The sequence below is a fragment of the Rattus rattus genome, chromosome 12 (assembly GCF_011064425.1).
Source record: "Rattus rattus isolate New Zealand chromosome 12, Rrattus_CSIRO_v1, whole genome shotgun sequence".
In the NCBI taxonomy this organism is placed as follows: Eukaryota; Metazoa; Chordata; class Mammalia; order Rodentia; family Muridae; genus Rattus; species Rattus rattus.
The window spans coordinates 7,278,350-7,299,855 of NC_046165.1; the positions used below are offsets into that span (position 1 = coordinate 7,278,350).

General features: G+C 48.6%; 1 protein-coding gene across 1 annotated transcript in view; it reads left to right on the forward strand.

Moving 5' to 3' along the window:
* Window positions 1–21,506, forward strand: part of Abcc4 (ATP binding cassette subfamily C member 4) — a 232,806-nt gene that overhangs the window by 61,521 nt on the left and 149,779 nt on the right. The window contains exons 5-8 of the mRNA XM_032917695.1: window positions 9,278–9,367; window positions 10,765–10,928; window positions 12,364–12,489; window positions 15,090–15,339. Coding sequence (XP_032773586.1) covers window positions 9,278–9,367; window positions 10,765–10,928; window positions 12,364–12,489; window positions 15,090–15,339 — 630 coding nt within the window. The remainder of the gene's footprint in view (window positions 1–9,277; window positions 9,368–10,764; window positions 10,929–12,363; window positions 12,490–15,089; window positions 15,340–21,506) is intronic.

The window sequence follows — 21,506 nt, forward strand, 5'->3', positions numbered from 1 at the left end:
AACAGATCGCTCCAAATACAGTCCTTTCGTAGCAGCCACACTCACTGTATTCTGTAGCCACCACTGCTAGGGTCTCTGGAGTCCCTTTCATCTTGCAAAACCAGAACTCCGTAGGCATTAGAGACCCGACTCCCCTCTCCACTCCACCCTGGTCCCTAGCAACCACCCTCCTGATTTCCAGCTCTATGAACAACCGCTCTCTGAGCGCCTGATTTAGCGGATTCCTGGAGCGGTCGGCCTTTCACAGCTGGTTTATATCACTTTGAGTAATGAAGAAGGTCGGGACTCCGCAGGCCTCAGTTCTGGTGGAAAAAGGACAATGCAGCCAGATCGCCTGTGTTGAGGACGCGTCTGCTGCTCCTCAGAGACAAAGGGAAGGGTTTCAGAAATTCTTCCCGGTCTGCTCCCGGCTCTGAGGGAGCGCCCTCTTACCTGTTTTCATGCCTCATCTCCTCCTCTGCACCCCCTCCCCCCAGGGACTCATTAGTAGCAAAGAGTTGTTTTCTCTGTCCCCATCTCCTGGATGTCACAGATGTTGGTCTACGGCTGCTGGGTGCACTTCTCTTTCCACCCAAATGAGTAGGGAAATGTAGGGTTTGGAAGAAGTGACTTGAAAATGGCCGCGCTTACCACAGTGGGCAAGCTATGCTGGCCCCGTCTCTTCACGGCCTCGTTGTTTTTCACTGGAAAGGTTAGGGGTCGGTGCTTCTGAGGAGTTGGTCCGAGGCACAGTGTACATTACTTAGACGGCATGGCCTCCTTCCGTCCATCGTTCCTTTCCTCGTTTGGCAGAATGAGTGTTACCTACGGATTTATTACTTACAGGTGTCCTCAAGGCTTCAAAAGTGGCTCTGGGGGACAGGCATGAGTGAGGGAACTAATTTTGCAATATTAAAAGTCTGCATTGTTGCTTATGGTTTACAATTGGTGACCAGCCACCCACTCCAGGGTGATATTTGGGTAAACACAAAACCTTAGGGTGAAAAGTAAAATCACATTCATGCACACAGACACAGAGAAACACACACACACACCACACACACATACACACAGACCCATACACATTCATGCACACATAATACATACACTGTAACTGCACAGAGAGGCAAACACATGCACACACATACATTCACTCAGCATACACTCACATGCACACACACATACATACACACATGCATACACAGAGGCAAACACATACACACACAGTACACATGCACACAATATATTCACACAGCACACACTCACATGCACACACACACAGAGATACCCATACATATGCACACATACATACAAACACACATGCATACACAGAGAGGCAAACACATTCACACACAGTACACATGCACACATACATTTACACAGCACACACTCACATGCACACATACATTTACACAGCACACACTCACATGCACACATACATTTACACAGCACATACATGCACACGCAGTACACATGCACATAATATATTCACACAGCACACACTCACATGCACACACACACAGAGACACCCATATACATGCACACACACATCCATACATACACACATGCTCACACAGAGAGACAAACACATTCACACACAGTACACATGCACACATACATTTACACAGCACACACATGCACATGCAGTACACATGCACACATACATTCACACAGCACACACTCAGACAAGCGCGCGCGTGCACACACACACACACACACACACACACACACATACACTCACGTGTCCCTGTGCATGTTTGGAGGTCAGAGTACAGTTTCCGGGACTCTGCTCTCTTCCGTTGTCTGGGTTCCAGGGATTACTCACTCAGCTTCTCAGGTTTGGATACAGCCGCTTTACCCACAAGCCACTTCTCAGGCCCTGTGTTTTGCTTTTCCCCGATTTCCACAGTAAAATCGTGTGCCGTTATGTGCCATGGCAAGTCTGGGGTGTCTCATTGCTCTCTCCAGTTGCTCTTTGGGCCTGAAAGAGGGCAGATGATGAACAAATACTAAAACTTTTAGTCCAGAGTGCTTGTGCGTGCAGTTGTTACAGGGGAGTCGGCTGCTTTGGGTTCTCAGGTAGATTTTCATTATTAAACATGCCATTTTCCAGAAGATATGAGTTACAAACACATTTTGTAGTTTCGTGTTTGAGAGACAAATAAAAAAGCATGGACGGAATTCTGAGAGGACGGTAGCAGCTTGTCTTCCCTGAGAGGCTCACTGCACTTCTGTTCTCACCAACGTTGTCTTTTGGGGATTTTCACACTGTTTTCTACGAACTCATCTTTGCTGCCATTGCTGTGGCCTCTCCTTCTCCCTCTACCCCGGTCGTGAGGCTTCTCTTCAAGCATAGGAGCTGGGGCAGAAGGGAGTGTGTGAGAGGTCTTTCCGTTTTCTTGTGGAGTTGTCCTTCTGCTTGGGACAGACTGCCGTGAAGTGCACACCTCATCCCTTCCCGTGCTGTTATCCGTGGAGCTGGTTAAGTTGTGCAGCTTTCCCTGTTCTGATGACTCTTGCTCGCCAAAGCACGTCTTACTTCATACTTGGGTTTTCTAAAACGTTCCCCAGTACCAAGGACACTCGAGAGGCATCTAGCATCTTTTCCAACACCCCGTGGGTGTTGACCCTGGTTGTCCATACCTTGACCTAGGTTCCCAAGGCTTCAGAGAGTGTGTCCTCAGAGACCCATGGTGGCTTTGAGCAAACCCAGTCTCTGTCCTGAAAGTGGGGGAGGTGAGGGAATGTGGAGGCTTCAGGTGAATTTGACCCTCTGAGATCTTTATGTGTACCTGACTCTCAGCTTGACCTCAGAACATGAATCTCAGGGGCCTCCCCCAAAGGGGGGGGGGTCAGATGGGGTCACATGGTAATGCTATGCTTGGATATGTGCATAGCCACACAGCCAGACAGACGTGGCTAGTCAGCCCGTGCATGCCTGATGCCTTAGCTGTGGCCTGTGAGAGAAGTGGGCTGAAAGGAAAACCATTGGTACCTCGTGCAGGTGAATATTGTGTCCTTCAGAGCCGGAGAGATTTGCTAGCCATGGACAGTCCGATAAAACAAAACAGAAGGTGTCAGACTCTCAGATGACAGAGAGTGGCAGGCTATTGGTTTTATCTGTGGTTTTTTCATTTCCTCGAACCAGTGTCCCTTTCCAGAATGAGAGGGGACAAGACTGGCCTGGGGCAGCCATTCTCCTATGATGCTCACATTGCAGAAGGATATTGGGCAGCCCCTGCAGCTTCCCCTTGAAAAACAGCGTCACTGTTTTTAGACTGTGCAATCAAGCAGAGGACGTGAGGCCATTACTTAGCATCTCCAGCCAATGACACCGGAAGGATCCACGCGGCGCTCTCCCTCAGTGAGCTAAGCATGCCCTTCGTAACTGCCTAACCCAGCAGTGCCCCATTTACCTGGAAACCACCTTAGCTGACAGACTGGGGTGGGGTCATGACCTCTGCACTCTGAAAGTCCCTCAGGGGTTTATACGCTGCCCTGCCATGACCCAGTGGTCCCAAAAGAATAGGGAGTCATGGGGACTAGTGTGCTAAGTCTGAAGGACTGCCGTCAGCCTGGTGACAAGGGACAAGAGAGAAAAGTAGACGGAGGAATCCAAACACACAGGCGTGGGGCACTCTGGGAGGAGCCTCACACCAAGGGTCGTTGACACTGGCAAGAGTTGAGTCGGTGAGGAATCTGCAGTGTGACCAGGAGGTGTTCACACCTCTGTTTTGGCAGGACTGTTAGATGGGGGTCTGTAGAAGGTTTCTGTGAAAGTGGCGGCCGGATGGATACTTCATTAGTTATGTGTCTCCCGCTGCAGCAGAGTACCTGGGTACAGTAATATAAGGAAGAAAGGAAGGTTAGAGAGCGGAGTCTGCCATGAAGGGACGGCTCCGTGACATGGGTGACCTGAGGTGCATGGCACCAGCGTCAGGGATCAGGGAGAGATGAGTGAGGACGCTCAGTCAGGATTCTCCTTTTTATGAATCCCCGGCCGCAGACCATAGGATGGTGCCACTCAGTTGGAAGGTGTCCTGTGTTAGTTACCCTAACCCAGATAATCTATCACGGGCAAGCCCAGATGTTTCCCTAAGCAGTTCCAAATGCTACCAATCAAGACTAGTCCTCACAGACACCGAGAGGGAAAGCACATCCCAGCAGTCTACAAAAGCCACTGGAAGGGAAGGATACTCCCCCTACCCCCTTACTACCTATGTTGGTAAGTGGCGTCCATGGAGGGAAGCTTAGGTTCTGTGTTTCCTATTTACTGCTAAAAGTAATCCAGGTAGGAAAAATAGTTTAACAAATGAATGGGAGATACTGTTTGCTTTTTAGTTATACTTTAAATTTATTTTTATTCATATTGTACCTACTTGTCTGTATGTTACCTCATGGGTGTGACTGCCCTCAGAGGCCAGAAGAGGGCATCACGTCCTTCAGAACTGGATGTATAGATGGTTATGGGCCATCCCAGGAACTGAACCTTGGTCTTCTGCAAGAGCAACCGGTGCTCCTGATGTGTGTGTGTGTGTGTGTGTGTGTGTGTGTGTGTGTGTGTGTGTGTGTGTCAGTGTCTGTGTGTCTGTGCCACCACCCACAGGTAGTTAGAGGACATGAGGAGTCCGTTCTCTCTTCTGCCGTATGTGTCCTGGTGATTGAACACAGGTCCTTGGACTTGGGTGGTAAGAGTCCATGCCCACTGAGGCATCTCCTGGGCACACTCACTGCTTCTTACCAGGCCTGACCAGGAAGTATCTAAGCGTAGTCTTTCCCCCAGTGCTGGGATCCAATCAAAGCCTGCACGAGATCAGCTGACGCTGTCTCTCAGAGCCATTGTCTCAGCCTCAGTTACTTTGTTACTATTTCTCACCTGTTCTCCGGGATTGCACGGACAGTCTCCATAGCAAGCTCGTGTTGTTCTTTAGATTGTAAATTACAGAAATAAGAACATAGTTTGGTAATACCAGATACTCCAGAGGCCAATGCAGCGTGTTGTCACAAGTTCAAGGCCAGTCTGGGCAGCTTGGTCTCAAAATAAAAAGTACAATGAGGGTTTAGGAATGCAAGTCAGCAATAGAGAGACTGCCTAGCCTGTGTGAACCCTCGTCTTCCCCAACCCCTTACTGTCAGTTACTCTGGAAATGGCCAATTGGAACTAATGTAAATTGATAGACTTTTTTTTTTTAAATTTCAAATGCTGTATATTTTCAAGTCTAGAATACTTTTCTGTTCTTTTCTATGGTGTCCATTTCTCTCCTAAAATCATCAATCTATCCATTTGTCCTGATGATGCTTTTCTTTAGCATGCTTTTTGTAACATGATTACAACAGTTCTTTTGTATTCCTTGGCTAATTCCACAAGCATTTTTCTATTGGCACTCACCTCTGTGACTGTGGGTCACTCTTTCTCCTTTGCCTGTTGTAATAATCTCTCTACCATGTTGAGTGGGGAGATGCTGCACTGTAGGGAGTCTGGATTACAGGGTGCTGGTTTCTGTTTCTGAGGTTGGTCCTACCAGAATGGTTTTGTCTATCTCTGTGTATCTCAGCTGCAAGGCATCTGTTTCCATTCCGAGCTCAGTCCAAGGACCCGGCCAACTTTGTAGACAGATCTTTATCACCAATGCATGGTCTTCCTAGCATTGAATGGCTGAGGCGGTCAGGAAGAACCTTCGCTCTGTCTGGGCGAACCCTGGTGTTTCGTAACCATTCTGACCTCATACTCCTACTCTGGCCCTCAGCTCTGGCCCTGGACAGTGGAGGCCTTGGCAAAGAGCCGTTGGTAAATCCCCACAGAAAATCCCACGTCTAGCCTGTGTGGCTGTGAACCACAAACTCCACGTGCCTCTGCCATCCAGAGCGGGCATCTTTTTTCGTTGCTTCGGGAAATGCACTTTTCTGCTGGGCAGAAAGCCAGGTGAGTCCCAGCCAGCCCTGCGTTTCCTTCCCTCAGGGCTCATAGTCCTACAGTCAGAGCCTGGGGACAGCTGCTTCCTGTGCCGTCCAAGCGATGGCTATTTACTGGCAGGCAAGGCCAGCAGACCGGCACCAGTGAACTACACTCTGGCCAGAGTCTGCCAGTTCTGTCTGTGACTGTCCCTCTCACTGATAATATTAAAGGCCTGTCACTGTATTATTATTTTTTTAATCTCACTGTAGTGAGACAGGTTTTTAAAAGCGAAACAAAACATACTAACTTTTGGACTGATTGCACAGTTCTGGTAACTTCTGACACAGCTGGTGCATGTGAAGCCCCACAGCACGGCTTTCCTTCCCCACAGTGCAGATATACTAAGTTGTCAGGTAGCCCTGCACGAGAGAGGGTCTGTGTCTCACACGGATGGTCACTGGGGGCGGGTCTCAACACTGTGTGCCCTCTGACCCCAGTGGTGCTGAGGAGACATGTTGGTGCCGTCATTCTGACTTTTGTTTTCTGTTTATTCTTTATGAGCAATTTAGCATTAGAGTACGGTATGCCTCTTTTGAGCTTCATTTCATTCTTTATTCGTTCAGTTTTTTTTTTTTTAGGGTCTGTTTTTATAGCTCTGTCTGGCCTCTAACTCAACCCTCCGTCTTTTACCTATGGAGTACTGAGATTGCAGGCATGGGGACCACGTGTGGTCGTCATCTTACTTTAACTATTAGAGTTAGGTATCAAGGCTGGCTGTGATGCCTCATGCCTTTAATCCCAGCGTTTGGAAAGCTGAGGCAGGTGGATCTTTGTGAGTTCAAGGTCAGCCTGTCTACCCCAGACACTGTCTCAAAATAGTATAAACAAACAAATAAGCAAATAAATAAAATTTAATATCAAATACCCATTCTTAAAATATGCAGTGTATTTTCTGCATGCATGATTGACACTTGTTTCAATACAGACATAGGTGCTAAAAATATTTTCACACAGCATCAGTGGCCAAAGTCACCGAGTTCTGTTTCTTTCTGTGGCACCTGGTATTCTCTTGATATATAAGCCTGCTGCTGTTTTTCTTTCTCTAGACATGGCCTATATATATATATATATATATATATATATATATATATATATCCACACACACACACACATGTGCATGTGTACATGTGTGCATGTGCGTGCATGTGTGTGTGTGAATGTGTGTGTGTGTCTGAGTGTGTGTGTGTCTGTGAGTATGTGTGTGTGAATGTGTGTGTGTCTGAGTGAGTGAGTGAGTATGTGTGTTGTGTGTGTGTATGTATGTGTGTATGTATGTGTGTATGTGTGCGTGTGAGTGTGTGTGTTTTCCTTTCAGAAATGGGAAGGGGCTTGAGGTTGTATTTTAGCCTCAAGGAGGGAGAGAGAATTAAACAGAAAATGATACAATATGAACCAAATTTTATTAGACTTTTTTCTTGAGTATAGTTTTTTTCTCATATAATATATTCTAGTGATAGTTTCCCCTCCTCCTGTACCTCCCAGTTCCTCCCCATCTCCCCTCACACCCATAGCCACCCTCCTTTTGTCTCTCATTAGAAAACAAACAGGATGCTAAGGTGCGATGTTAATACAAAGCAAACACTGGAGTAGAACGGAACAAAGGAAAAGAACCAAGAAAAGGCACAAGAAAAGGATAAAGACACAGAGACCCATTGGTTTACACACTCAGGAATCCCGTAGAAACAACACCAGAAGCCATTTAACACACACACACACACACACACACACACACACACACACACACGACCTGTAGGGTTAAGAAGAAAAAAGAGTAAACAAAACAAAATCCCCAGCACAATGAGACAAGAACCCTCCAGAGATGTGGTTGAGTTCCATTCCTGTTGGCCATGTGACCTGCCCTGAAGAGTGGTTTGTTTGCCCAGCGAGACTCCCTAGAAGAAAACTACATTTTCATTGACCAGCGGTTCAATTGGAGATTCCTCTGGACTAGGGATGGGGCTGTGTGTCTGCTTCTCTCAGCTCTAGACCCTGTCTCGTGCAGACCTGTGCAGGCCCCAGGCTCTCATGTAGTTTAAGTCTAACATCTTTATTCCATTTTTTGGAAACATCAAACATGCATCCAATGTTTCTTTATTGTATCCACCCCCGACCCCACCCACTCTTCCTCCAGCTCCTCCCACATGCAGTCCCACCTTTCCCAACTCCATGTCCTCGATCGTGTTTTCCTGTGGCCGATGGGCGGCATCCACTAGAGTTTGTCTTCTCTCTCTCTTGCCTTGCTGGTCTGCACCTTGTTCTGCAGCCTAGGCTGGCCCTGGACTTTCCGTGATCCTCCTGCCTCCGGGTGTCAGAATTCCAGGCAGGCGCCGCATCACTGGGCCCTCTGATGGTTGGTAACCTGTGTTGCATGTGTGTCTTAGTGTTGTTTGTATCTGGTTCACCGTTGTCCTTACACAAATGCCGGGCAGTTACCGGTCACCTTGGTGTCTACCGCAGTCTCTTCCTTTTCTTTTCATCTGGGAATGTGACGCACTCCAGCGTAAAGGCAAAAACAAGGGCTGGAGAGATGGCTCAGCGGTTAAGACCGCTGAAAGACCATCTTCACTGTCCCAGGTTTCCCTTCAGCCTTTAGCTACTTCTGTCTCCCCTCCAAGCTCAGCTTTGGGTCTCTCTACTTAGCCACCCCACCTCTCTCTCCTCTGTACTTCCCACAAGCTGGTCCTTAACCCATGGCCGCCTTCCTTTGCACCCTGAAGCTGTTCCTTGTCCTGTGTTCCTCTGCCCACCGTGCTGGAGAAGAGACTCTCCCCAGTGTCTGTCCACTGCACTGCACCTCATGGTGAGTCACAGGTGCTCCTGCCCAGGGCTCTGCACTCACAAAGTGTGGCTGGCCAATTGTGGGGCCTCCGGGTCCTGTCCCTGGCAGATACTTAGTATTATATATTACTTAGTATTAATATTCCTTTCACTTGTGACTCTCTGAGACAAGCAAGGGCCCTTTGCCGTATTCCGAAGGCGGAAGCCGTGACCACGTGTACTTAAGCAATATCTGACCGGGAATTAATAGCAGATTCAGTGTTTATAATCCAAATCCTGCGGTTTTCTCTCACCATGTCCCTACTGAACTGGTGGTGCAAAGTTACTTTGTAGGCTATGGCGTGTCCACTGACGTACATGGGGCCTGTGGTCTTCTCCATAGAGCTGATTTTCTCCTGCTCCCTTTACCTCCATTGCTGTCCTTGAAGATACTGCCGTCGGTGCCAGCCATCAGGCCTGTCGGCGTGGTTTTTACACCACAGGAGACCCCACGTTTCTCTCGTTCCTATGCTGGGTGGAGCGTTATGACAGGGTATGATTCTCCACTCTGTTCATTTATTCCAGGCTCTCCGGCTAAGTAACTCGGCCATGGGGAAGACAACCACGGGCCAGATAGTCAACCTGCTGTCCAACGACGTGAACAAGTTTGACCAGGTACGTTCCATCTCTGTTGGTTCCTGCCCTAATTTTCCCCCTCTCTAATCCGTCGGGATGTGAGGGTTCGGGTGTAGACTAGGATTTTCCCGAAGTTGTAACGTGGGCGCTTGAAAGCCACGTCTCAGTTCTGTGCGCGCGCGCGGCATGGGTGTGGTAAGGTTCGATGATCCTGTAGAGCCTGGCTTTGTTTTTCTGATGTTGCCTGTAGCACACCTGTACAGTAGGTTGGCAGAGAGCAATATTCCTCCCCATCTTGGTCCATGCGATGGTGGTCTCGAGGGGCTGCCCCCTTGTAATCTTCAGCGCATGACAGCGAAGCAGCCGGCTCGTTGCCTTTCTTCTTTCCTAAAGGACCCAAGTAACGGAGGGCAGGAGTGAGCAGTACAGCGCCCTCCATGTGGTACCTGGCACATAGGAGCGGTTTGACAAGGCCTGCTAACTAGAATTTACGGCTCTCTTGCCCGCACCCGTTTATGCTCTCTGTCTTTGTTAATGTCTGAATTGCTGTGAACAGAAACTATGACCAATGTATGTTTTATAAAGGGTAACATTTAATTGGGGCTGGCTTACTGGTTCAGAGGTTCAGTCCCTTATCATCAAGGTGGGAACATGGCAGCATCCAGGCAGTCACGGGGCTGAGGGAGCTGAGAGTTCTGCATCTTCACCTGAAGGAAGCCAGGAACAGACTGAGCTTCTCAGGCAGCTAGGAGGAGGTCTCCAAGCCCACCCCACAGTGACACACTTCCTCCAACAAGGCCACTCCTTCTAATAGAGCCACTCCCTGGGCCAAGCATATGCAAACCATCACACTCCCGGTATGGATCGATCATTCTAGCTTCAGGTCAGATCAGCCCAGCGACCGTTCCCCCTTTTCAGATGTTCATTCATCAAACATAAACCTCACCCCTACTTAGACTTGGGGTAAACAAGATATTCATCCTGAAGAAGTTCTTCCTGTCCAGAGTTTCACCACGGATGCAAAAGCGTCAGGGTGTGGTAGGCTCCATAGCTCTTCTGGGGAGACCCAGGGAGATGTGGTTCACTTATACAGCAGAGGGCGGGCGTTCCGGGCACTGCTGCTCCAGCACTCAAGGAATTAAAGATTCGCATCGTCCCTAATTAAACTCCAAGGAATTAAAGATTTGCATCGTCCCTGAGGTAGCACAGTCCACCCGTCCTATGATGGGGCCCACGGTCTGTACCGTTCATTGCACAAGTGTTGCATCCGCAGTGGGTGCCTGCGACTCTGCCCCGGCAGGGTTGAACCTGCTGAGACCTGATTCTGTTGGCGTTCTTGTCTTCTCATTTGGAGCGTAGCATTGCGTTGCTGGCATGCGCGCCTACTGGTCTTGTTTTGTTTACGGTCCTAAACTGTGTGGGTTTTGTATCTGCAGGTGACCATCTTCTTGCACTTCCTGTGGGCAGGACCGCTGCAGGCCATAGGGGTAACCGTCCTTCTCTGGGTGGAAATCGGAATCTCCTGTCTGGCAGGCATGGCCATTCTGGTTATTCTGCTGCCTCTGCAAAGCTGCATCGGGAAACTGTTCTCGTCACTGCGGTAAGTCACTGCTAGACTGAAACCACATCCCGCTTGTTAGGCACCAGTCCCCTCGCACCCGAGACTGCTGCCCAGAACAGAATAGAAACTTGTTCTATTTTTGCTCTGTGTATGCTGCTGGCTCTTTGGCCTTAGGTGGCGGCCACTCTAGCCCTAAGCGGGAGGGCTGGTCGTGGAAGGGGAAAGGTGAAGGTAATGGCTGCTCTCTAGTGGCCTTCAGTGTAGCCACATAAAGAGCGAGCATCCTCGCTGTGGGTTACGTACGTAGATGTTGTTAAACATTCAGTGATGGTAAGCACAGTTATTTTGTTTGTATATTTTATTCTGTTCGTCTGTCCATCCATCCGTCCACCTGTCCATCCGTCCATCCATCTGTTCATCTGTCTGTCCCTCAGTCCATCCATCTGTCCATATGTCCATCCATCTGTTCGTCTGTCTGTCCCTCAGTCCATCCATCCATCCATCTGTCCATATGTCCATCCATCTGTTCATCTGTCTGTCCCTCAGTGCATCCATCCATCCATCCATTTATCCATCCGTCCATTGTATATCACAGGGACAATGCCACAGTGCACATACAGAGGTCAGAGGACAGGTGGTAGGAGCCCTCTCGGGGTCCCAGTGCCAATGTTTTATAGATTCTCCCACACTGCACGTTACAGAGCCTCTCACATACGCACACGCATATGCATGCCTTGTTTCTACTCCAATATTTTCATTGAATTACAAGCTCTCGGGGCGTGGGGCCAAACTTAACCAAACCCTGTGGAAAGTCTCACCATCCTAGCAGGGTGTGTATCAGAAACATGGCTGCTAACAAAAGCCTAAATTGATCATGAAGTGACCATGACCTGAAGCAGGGACCAGGGGTTGAGGCAAGTCTCCATCGAGGCCTCTGGACGAGGGCAGAGATGCCTCACTGTTTGACGGCACCAGGCTCTTTCCCTCCTAGTCTGTGCTCTGCGTGGTTTCCTCCATGTTGAGTGCCCTCTGCCTTCTTGGCTAGGGAGATCCCGTTCTAATGCTCCTGACACGTGGAGGATGTTTGCTCACCCTTTTCCAGCACGGTGGGCAAGCCTCCCTGCTCCACAGCCTTTCTGATCCCGTCTCTCTCCACCTCTGTCAGCTGTGTCCTGCCAGACCTGAGTGTTTTGTTGCCTTCCTCTCCCCCGTGGGTGACCCTCAATATATCAGAATCACTTTTGGGGTTTCCTCCGCGAACATTCAGAATGCTCCATAATACTCAGAGTTGGCGGAAGTGGCTGTCTGCCCGCTCGGCCTTCTCTGTGTGCTGCACTTAGGACAAACTCAAGCCACGGGAGCTGAGGAGCTGCAGGACCACCTTTGACTCTGGGTCTCTGCCTGTGCCTGTGATTGACACACAAAGGTTGGCTGCCTTCGCTGCAGCTCAACTGTCCCATCTGTCCCCACTCAGGAGTAAAACTGCGGCTTTCACGGATGCCAGGATCCGGACCATGAATGAAGTGATAACGGGCATGAGGATAATAAAGATGTACGCGTGGGAGAAGTCATTCGCCGACCTCATAACCAATCTGAGAAAGTGAGTCTTGGGAAGCTGTACCGTGCTGTGCATTTCCCTAATTTTACTGAATGCTCTCTTTTGTCCCCCCTGGTAACTCACCTCGGATATCGTCATCTGCGTGCGGCAGACGTTGTTTTAACCTGGGCTTCTGTGCACCATTATTCCCAGGCCAAAACTGCATTTCTCCTTCTCCTGCTGTACGTGTCTGTCTCTGTCTGTCTTTCTCGCTCTCGTTTTGGTTCTGATGGTGCAGGAGATCGAACCCAGGGATTCACATGTTCTAGACAAGTATCGTGTCACACGCCACTCAGCCGCGTGTCCGGCCTGCAGGTGTGCACTTCTTGCTGATGATAAGGTGGTTCGAAATGTTTCTGAGTGCTTCAGATTCTCTATAAACAATGCTTCCAAGATAAAGAATTTGAGAAAATTATACTTAGTAAAGCTCTGCTTGATGTCTGTGCACATTGAGAAGGTGGTGAGGACTGGGTTATCACCTTGTGGAGCCTGACTTGATGCCTGGGTACCACTCAGTCTAGATAGTAATGGAGATTTTTTTTTTCTGTTTGTTCTGAACATTTAAGTTTTTTGTCTTTTTCATTCTGGTGCAGGTACTTCATAACCTGGTGTAGCTCTGGACGTCTGTGACCTCTGTATCTGAAATGCCCTCCCTATGTAGAGACCTTCTCTGCCCTTTGTCTCTGGCTTCTACCAAGCACATCAGTCCCCACCTCTGCACTCTTCCCCACGCCCCATGAATCCCTTTCTGTCTAGAATTACGGGGGTTGGGTGGGGAATTATTATTTTTAGGGGTACAATCCTCTCCTGAGCTCGTGGAGGGGAGAGCTGTGTCTCACCCACCCTTTGGTCACGTCTGAGGTTCCTGGCCCAGGACTTAACCTGCACGTATGCTGGTTGAAAGCATTTGTTTGAGCCCTGGATGAAATCAACTCAAGAGTTGACCCACACTGTCACCCTGTGCCTCTAGCCTCCTTTGGCTGAGCAAGGAAAGTGGTTTCTTGGTGTCCCGTGTGGTTTCCTGAGGCTGCACCCGTGCAGTGAGCTAGCAACCATTGCTGTGACATCACCGAGCATTTCAAAAACGGTTTATTATGTGTGTGCACATTTACATGTGTGTACGAATGTGTGCACCTGCGTATGCGTGCGTGCGGAGGCCAGAGGCACTGCCTCAGGAGCCACCCACCTTATTTTTCTGAGACAGGCTTTCTTGCGAGGAACTGGGGTGGTTGAGCTAGGCTGGTAACCACTGAGCTGCAAGCCCTGCCTGCCTCAGTCTCCCCAGTGCTAGAGGTCACTTTGAGTAGATTTTATCATGAAGATGGACAAACGCATTCTATTAGCATACTTAATTAAGGTCAGTCCCGGGCCTCCCTCTGTCTCTCTGAGGGGCAGAGTCCTTCCTGCCCAAAAGGAATCCCACTTACCTCAGGCCTCGACTCAGTCCCTGCCTTTGTTGTCCATTGAGTCTAAAGCAGTAGTTCTCAATCTATGGATCGAGACCCCTCTGGGTCACCTAAGACCACCTGTGACCCACAGTGAACTTTGACATAGTCCTCTCTGTGAACCCAGCAACTTGCTGGAGGAGAGAATAGTGTTGTTGTAGTAAAAATATAAAAAATAAAATGCTGTCTTTTACTCGCGCTAGATCCAGCACTACAGCGCCCCAAGATACCTGGTCGATATCTTAATCTTAGTCGGCAAAGCCTCTCACCCACTTTGCTCTATTCCAAATCACACTGCCGAAGGCCTCTCTCTGAGCCTGGCAGCAATCTCTCTACCCATCCAGTTCCCAAGGCAGGCTGCCACCATGGCAGAAATATACATTCTAATTCCGTGGCCGCTCAGTGCCCCTAGCCACCGCACACTCTCTTACACTTAGATCGCTACAAGAAAGAACCCACAACACAATGACTTTCAATCCGATTGATAAGATACAATTGCCCACCTAAACATACAAAGCCCTGTACACATCCACCCCTTAAGAACATTCATAACAACCCGTCAAAGTACTGCATGGGATCTTAACGTCAACTTCCATGTTGTCTCTCCGGGGCTACTCTCCATCGTTTCCTCCTCCCTTCTCCTCTTCCCTCAAACTTTTCTCCTGCCCATCCTTAATTCTTGTCCAATGACAGACTTTATTCTATCCTGTACCAGCCCTCACCTGTAGCTTACAAATTAAATGGGAGAAGGTTCTAATGAAGTCACCTGAGTCCTAAGTAGTGACTAGGCAGCAGTCCTTGGGGCAGCGGAATTAGCATCAAAAATACAGATAATTACAGGGCAAACCACAACAGAATAGCACCCCTAAAACTATAGTTTCTCCCACAAGACCTTAGGCAGAAAAATCTGCGCAGAGCTTCATGGGGCATGGAGAAATATAGACTTGTGCATACACCTGGCCTTTATGTGGATCCTATGATCCAACTAAGGGTTTCATGCTCTCCTGGAAACTCTTTGTAGGCTGAGCCATCTCTCCTGTCCCCAAGGCAGTTTATCTTGATGTGTGTGTGCTGCTTAACAGGGTCCTCATGTGTGTGACATCGGTGTTGACTTTTTTATGTGGGAAAAAAAAACCAACTGTTTTTCTCTTCTTCCAGGAAGGAAATTTCCAAGATTCTGGGCAGCTCCTACCTCAGAGGGATGAACATGGCGTCGTTTTTCATTGCAAACAAAGTCATCCTGTTCGTGACCTTCACCACCTATGTGCTGCTTGGCAATAAGATTACAGCTAGCCACGTGTTCGTGGCCATGACTCTGTATGGTGCTGTCCGGTTGACAGTCACCCTCTTCTTCCCGTCAGCCATTGAGAGAGTGTCAGAGGCCGTCGTCAGCGTTCGGAGGATCAAGGTTCGTGTATGGCACAATTTTAAAGTTGGAGATATCCTTTGAGTCAAATGATGATGCTTTCTTTCACTTGATGCCACTGTGTCTCTGGCGAATTTAATCCTGTGTACACCAAACTGTTGACTAAGTGGTGTATGCGTGTCCTGGTCTTAGGTACAATATGCCAAAAGTCCAGAAGAGTTCCTGGTCTTTCGTGGGTACAATATAAATACCAACAGCCCAGGGCTCTTGATACATAATGTTGACTGGCAACTTTTATTTTCTAGGTCAATGGTTCTCAACCTGCCGAATGCTAGACTCTTCAGTAGAGTTCCTCATGTTGTGGGCTTCCCCCAACCATAACAGTGTTTTTATGACTACTCCATAGCTGTAATTTTACTAGTTTATGAATTGTAATGAAAGTATCTGGTATGCCAGTGGTCTTAAGTGACCCGAAGGGGAATTGACTCATAAACAGAGAACTGCTGTTCTAGACTACAGGACAAGTGGTCAGGGACTGACTGAGTTCAGGCCCGAGTCGAATGACGTTCCTATTGGGCTGGAAGGACTCTGCCTCTTAGAGAGACAATGGTTTGTACCAAACAAACCCTTGTTTAAAAATTGTTCTGGGGGTTGGGGATTTAGCTCAGTGGTAGAACGCTTGCCTAGCAAGTGCAAGGCCCTGGGTTTGGTCCCCAGCTCCGAAAAAAAGAAAAGAAAAAAAAATTGTTCTGTCCGTCTTAGCTGTTTTGCTAGTTCCCCTCTGGTTCTGCCTTTCCCTCCAGCCTGCTTTTTCACCTTTTCTTGCTCTTCTAGGTGCCTTGTTTTTCTGGCAGGCATTTTCCTTGGCCAGCGTGTTAATTTCCGTCACACTTACCTAAGTAGCCACTCGGATGGGCCCGAAGGGCAGATTATTCATGTGGCACAGACACTGGTCTGGGGCATAATGGATGCTGTGTTGATGAATGTCTCTGGAAGGATTGGTTAATGTTGTGAGAGGCCTGGGCACAAACTTTATTTTATTTCTGGTTCTCAGTAGTGTTGGTTGTCCAATAACCAGATTTCCATCAGCCTTAGAGACCTTAGGGAGGATGTAGGGGAGGGGGAAGGGCTTGCCAGGAAGGTTTCGTTTTTTGTTTTCCTGAAGTTTCTGATTTTTTTTTTTCTCCTCCCAAAGCATCACACGGAGTTCTTAGGCCTAAATCGTGCCTCTGTATCACTCCCCCAGAGCTCTAGGGATATTGAGAGGAGAGGGTGCAGAAAGAACGACCCAGAGGGTGGGGAGATGTGTAACATCTGGACAATATGGAGTAGCTATTGTGCTCAGACTTACTGCAGATGAGCATATGAGCACAGGATCTGGGAAAGACTGAACCTGTGCACATTTCATCATGGATGGAAGGGAAGGGGAAGGACCCATGAGGTACCGCCCTCCTGAAGAACGGCTGACAGTTAACACCTGGTGGCAGGTGTGTGTTTTCCTCAACAGTGTGGCCAGTGATACTTTGCCCTTGCTCCAGCAAATAACCTCACCCACATTCTGGGCCACTCAAAAAGAATTCATGGAAGCGACAGGGGGGCTTGTTGAGAAGGTGGGCTCTGGCGGAGGAGGATGGGGGAGTGGGAAAATGGCTAAAATTCATTATCACAATGTAAAAAAACTGTCAAACATACACAATTGCTATCTCTAGAATAGATCAGTCATATAGGGTTCGTTCTGGACTGGACCTGAGTTTATTGTTCCTTCTGACAATGGTCGAGTAGCATGGTTGAGGGGTGACCCATGGCATTTAATTACCGGTTTTTTTTGTTTTTGTTTTTATTTTTTTAACTTTCAAAGTTGGGAAGAAAATATTTGAGGGCATGTATCGACCCCTAGCATTCTAAGTGTATAAAGTAAAACTTCCCCTTCTGTGGCTTCACACGGTCTTATCCTGTTGTAATTCTACTGTTGCTGCAATTGCTTACCCCAGACTTGAGAGCTGCTCTGGGTACCACGAGCCAGGCTGTCTCCTAACCCCTTGCACATAAAAGCAGTCGCCGAGTATCAGTGCCCATTGTCTCTGCTGTTCAGAGATAGATCGTACCTCTCACGGGGTGACGGTGCCCAGCACGTGACAGAGCGGGACCACTGAGAGCCCCGACTTCTGAATCACCGTTGTGTTGACCATACAGCTTGGTAACTTTGAGGCTGCACAGTGCACACCTCCACCAGCCTTGTAAGAGGTTTCTCTGCTCCCCGTAGATACGAATATTTGATTGCTGGGTTTGCAGCTCTCCTGGGCGGCTTCTGCACTCTCTTAGTGTTTGGCTCCCGCCCAGCCCACTGTCACTGGTTCCACGATGGATGCCCAGTCAACGCTGTTGGTAGAAGTTACAGGATGTGTGGTGGCGTGTGTCGGCAGAGGTGTTTGAACAAGGCGCTCAGGGAGCTGTGACACGTGGTTCAGTGGTGGTGAGGGATACCGTAGAAGGGGGCTAGACCAGCGCAAAAGTCACTACGGCGAAATGAAGAGTGAGCTGCATTCCTTCAGAAGGGGAGGTAAACGGTGGCAGGGTAGGGAAGAGTTGACATCTGGTAGACCATGAGAGAGGCCGTGGGATGCTGCTGCAGTTAGGCTTAGAGTCGCATATGTCTGCCTGCTTGCCGGACGTGGGGTTGTGCAGTCTATTCTAATCTTACATAGGCTTTTGTACGACTGGCCCGTGGGAGTGAAGAGAACAGATCACATCTTATGCTACTGGGGTCTTGGAGAGAGATTGGCAGGAAGAAGTTTTCATACATAGGAAACAAAGCAAAATAGTTCCCTCTTTTTTTTTTTTTTTTTAAACCAGGGATTTAAAAAAATTAAGTGTTAATGTTGGAATATAAAGTGTTCCAGCATCCCAAAAGACACACCCGTTTACAGCCTGGTCCCCGATGAGTGGGACCAGACTAGTCCTAGAAAAGTGGTTGAGTCAGGAGGGTCTGACCTAATCAGTGGACTAGGCTGTTGGGGGTCTCTCGATTTGACGGCACAACTGAGGGGTAGTGGGAATTTTCTAGCGTGAGCCCTGCTGGAGGGAGCGGGATGCTGGGAGGGGCTGTTCATAGAGGCCGCACCTGGACCTTTCCTTTCTGGATGGCTGCTGTGGGGTCAGCTGCCTCCCCATCACTTGCTCCTGACGGCATGCTCTATTTGCCCTTCTTGGAGCCAGCTAACTGTGCACGGTACCCTCTGACACTGTAAGTGAGGTTGTTTGCTCAGCTGTGAGAAGGGACCGGCCGCACAGCGCCATGTCCCAGTTTGTAGCTTTCTGGACTGGTAGGTTAGGATCTAAGCACTTAAAGGATTGTTAAGCTTTAGAGGGGAACACGACGTGGTGCTGTCTCCTCCCAGGTACGCTCAGAGGCCTGCTTGAGTTGCCTGCTCCGTTAGTGTTATGCCTTGGTAAAGGACACTCACGGCGCGGCCCTTCTCGCAGGCAGTGCGTTGATCTCGTGCAAACTACGTGTGAGGTTTCGCGCACAGACTGGACGTCTGCAGCAAGGGATCCCTGCTGGGTCACAACCGTGGATGCTGTAGGTAACAGCAGGGCCACGCTCCTTCAGAAGCCAGCAGGAGACGGTCTTTCCTCTCCTGACCTAGCGTCTATGAGCTGCTGGGAACCATTCCAGTCTGTCACCGAGGCCACATGGTTGTTTATACCCGTGTGTCTGTCTCTCTAATCTCGCGCAAGCGTGCAAGGAAGCCAGCTGGGTTGGATTTAGGGCCCACACTCGGCCTCGTCTTTGCTGTCTCTGAAATGATCCCATTCCAAATAAAGACACATTTCAAGGTTCTGGGGGTAGTAAGGACCTCAAGGCGTGTTTCTGAAGGGGCATCTTAATCCTACCCCATAACAGAACCCCACAATTTATGAAGAAAAGTCTTTTTTTCATAGTTCTAGATGCCGGGAAGGGCAGGGTCAAGCAGGGTTCAGGCAGGTTTGGTCGTCTGCTTTTTTTCCAGGATGGTGCCTCAGTGCCTTTGCTCTGGAGGGTTGGGGCACTGTGTCCTCATACAGCAGAAGATTGAGAGAGCTGCATGCCATGTGACACCTCCCTCGTAGGAGCTCTGACCGAACTCACAGTGCAGAGCCTGCAGTAGAGTTTAGTCACCTCTTTAGAAAGCTACCTCCTAAACTCTTGCTTTGTCTTTATTAGGGCTCAAACCCGATCACTGCATAGGCTGTGTGAGTTGTTGGGTCACTGCATAGGCTGTGTGAGTGAGTTGTTGGGTCACTGCATAGGCTGTGTGAGTGAGTGAGTCGGGTCACTGCTGTGTGAGTGAGTTGTTGGGTCACTGCATAGGCTGTTTGAGTTGTTGGGTCACTGCACAGGCTGTGTGAGTCAGGTCACTGTATAGGCTGCGTGAGTTGTTGGGTCACTGCATAGGCTGTGTGAGTGAGTTGTCGGGTCACTGCACAGGCTGTGTGAGTTGTTGGGTCACTGCATAGGCTGTGTGAGTGAGTTGTTGGGTCACTGCATAGGCTGTGTGAGTGAGTGAGTCGGGTCACTGATGTGTGAGTGAGTTGTTGGGTCACTGCATAGGCTGTTTGAGTTGTTGGGTCACTGCACAGGCTGTGTGAGTCAGGTCACTGTATAGGCTGCGTGAGTGAGTTGTTGGGTCACTGCACAGGCTGTTTGAGTTGTTGGGTCACTGCATAGGCTATGTGAGTGAGTTGTTGGGTCACTGCATAGGCTGTGTGAGTGAGTTAGTGCTATTGCATAGACAGTGTAAGTGAGTTATAGTGTGTATTTATCAGTTGTGTATATGTGTGTGGTGTGTATGTGTGTGGTGTGTATACATGTGTGTGTATAGTTATATGTGTCAGTTGTGTATGTGTGATGTATGCGTGTGTGTGTGTGTAGTGTATATGTAGTGTGTATGTGTCAGTTGTGTATATGTGTGTAGTGTATATGTGTGTGTCTGTGGCATGTGTATATGTGTGTGTGGTATCTATTGTGTGGTGTATATGTGTATATGTAGTGTATGTAGTGTATATGTGTGTCAGTTGTGTATAAGTGAGGTGTGTATCTCTGTGTAGTGTGTATGCATGTGTGTGTGTAGTGTGTATGTGTGTGGTGTGTATGTGTGGTTTGTGTGTGTGTGTGTGCCATGTATGGGTATGTGCTGTATATGCATGCATGTAGTGTGTATGTGGTGTGTATGTGTTTGGTGTGTATGCGTGTGTGCGCGCATGTATGTTTGTGTGAAATCTAGGCTCCATATGTGAATAGAGACACGATATTCGTCTTTCAGAGTTTACTTTGCTCGTAGTACTATGTCTGGCTCCACCTGTTTTCCAGCAAATGACACAGTTTTGTTTTTTATGGCCAAATACAACTCCTCTATTTATCTATGCCATTTTTCTCTCAACACTTGTCTGCCGATGGATCCCACGCTAACTGTGTAACTCAGCTCTTGTGGCCTGTGTTGGGGTTCCAGTGAGGTGTAGACATCTTCAGAAGAGTTCCATCAGTGACAAGCCTGGATCCGAGGGCTGTTTTACTTTTAGGTTTTCTTTCTCAGGAACTTCCTTAGCATAGCTAATTGGCATGACCCCCAACCTTGCTAAGATTTATTATCATATGGTTTTTGTTTTTTAGTGATATTCTGATTGAGTTGGGATTTCCTTGATAGTTAAGAAGTTGAATGGTTCTCAAACATATACTGCTTATTTGTACTTTGTCCTTTTAAAAAATTCTTCTAATATTATACTCATAGGTGTTTGCCCGTGTGTCTGTATACCATGTCCGTGCCCGGTGTCCACAGATGTGAGGAGAGGATATTGTGTCCTCCGTAACTGAAGTTACCGATGGTTGTGAGCCCCTTGCTGGGAATCAAATCCAGCTCCTGTAGGAGAGAAGACAGTGCTCTTAACCAGTAGATGGGTTAGTTTTATTTGTCAAGTTGACACAAACTAGAGTCATTTGGAAAGATGGAGCCTTAACATAGAAAGATTATCCTGTGGGCAAATCCGTGGGGAGTTTTCTTGATTAATAAGGGACATGGGAGAGCCAAATTACTGTGGGTGGTGCCACCCCAGGACAGGTGGTCCCAGGTTCTGTAGAACAAGCCAGTGAGCAGCATTCCTCATGGCCTCTGCTCCAGTTCCTGCCTCCAGACTCCTGCCTTGTGCTGGGAGCCTCCAGGCCTGGAGAGGGT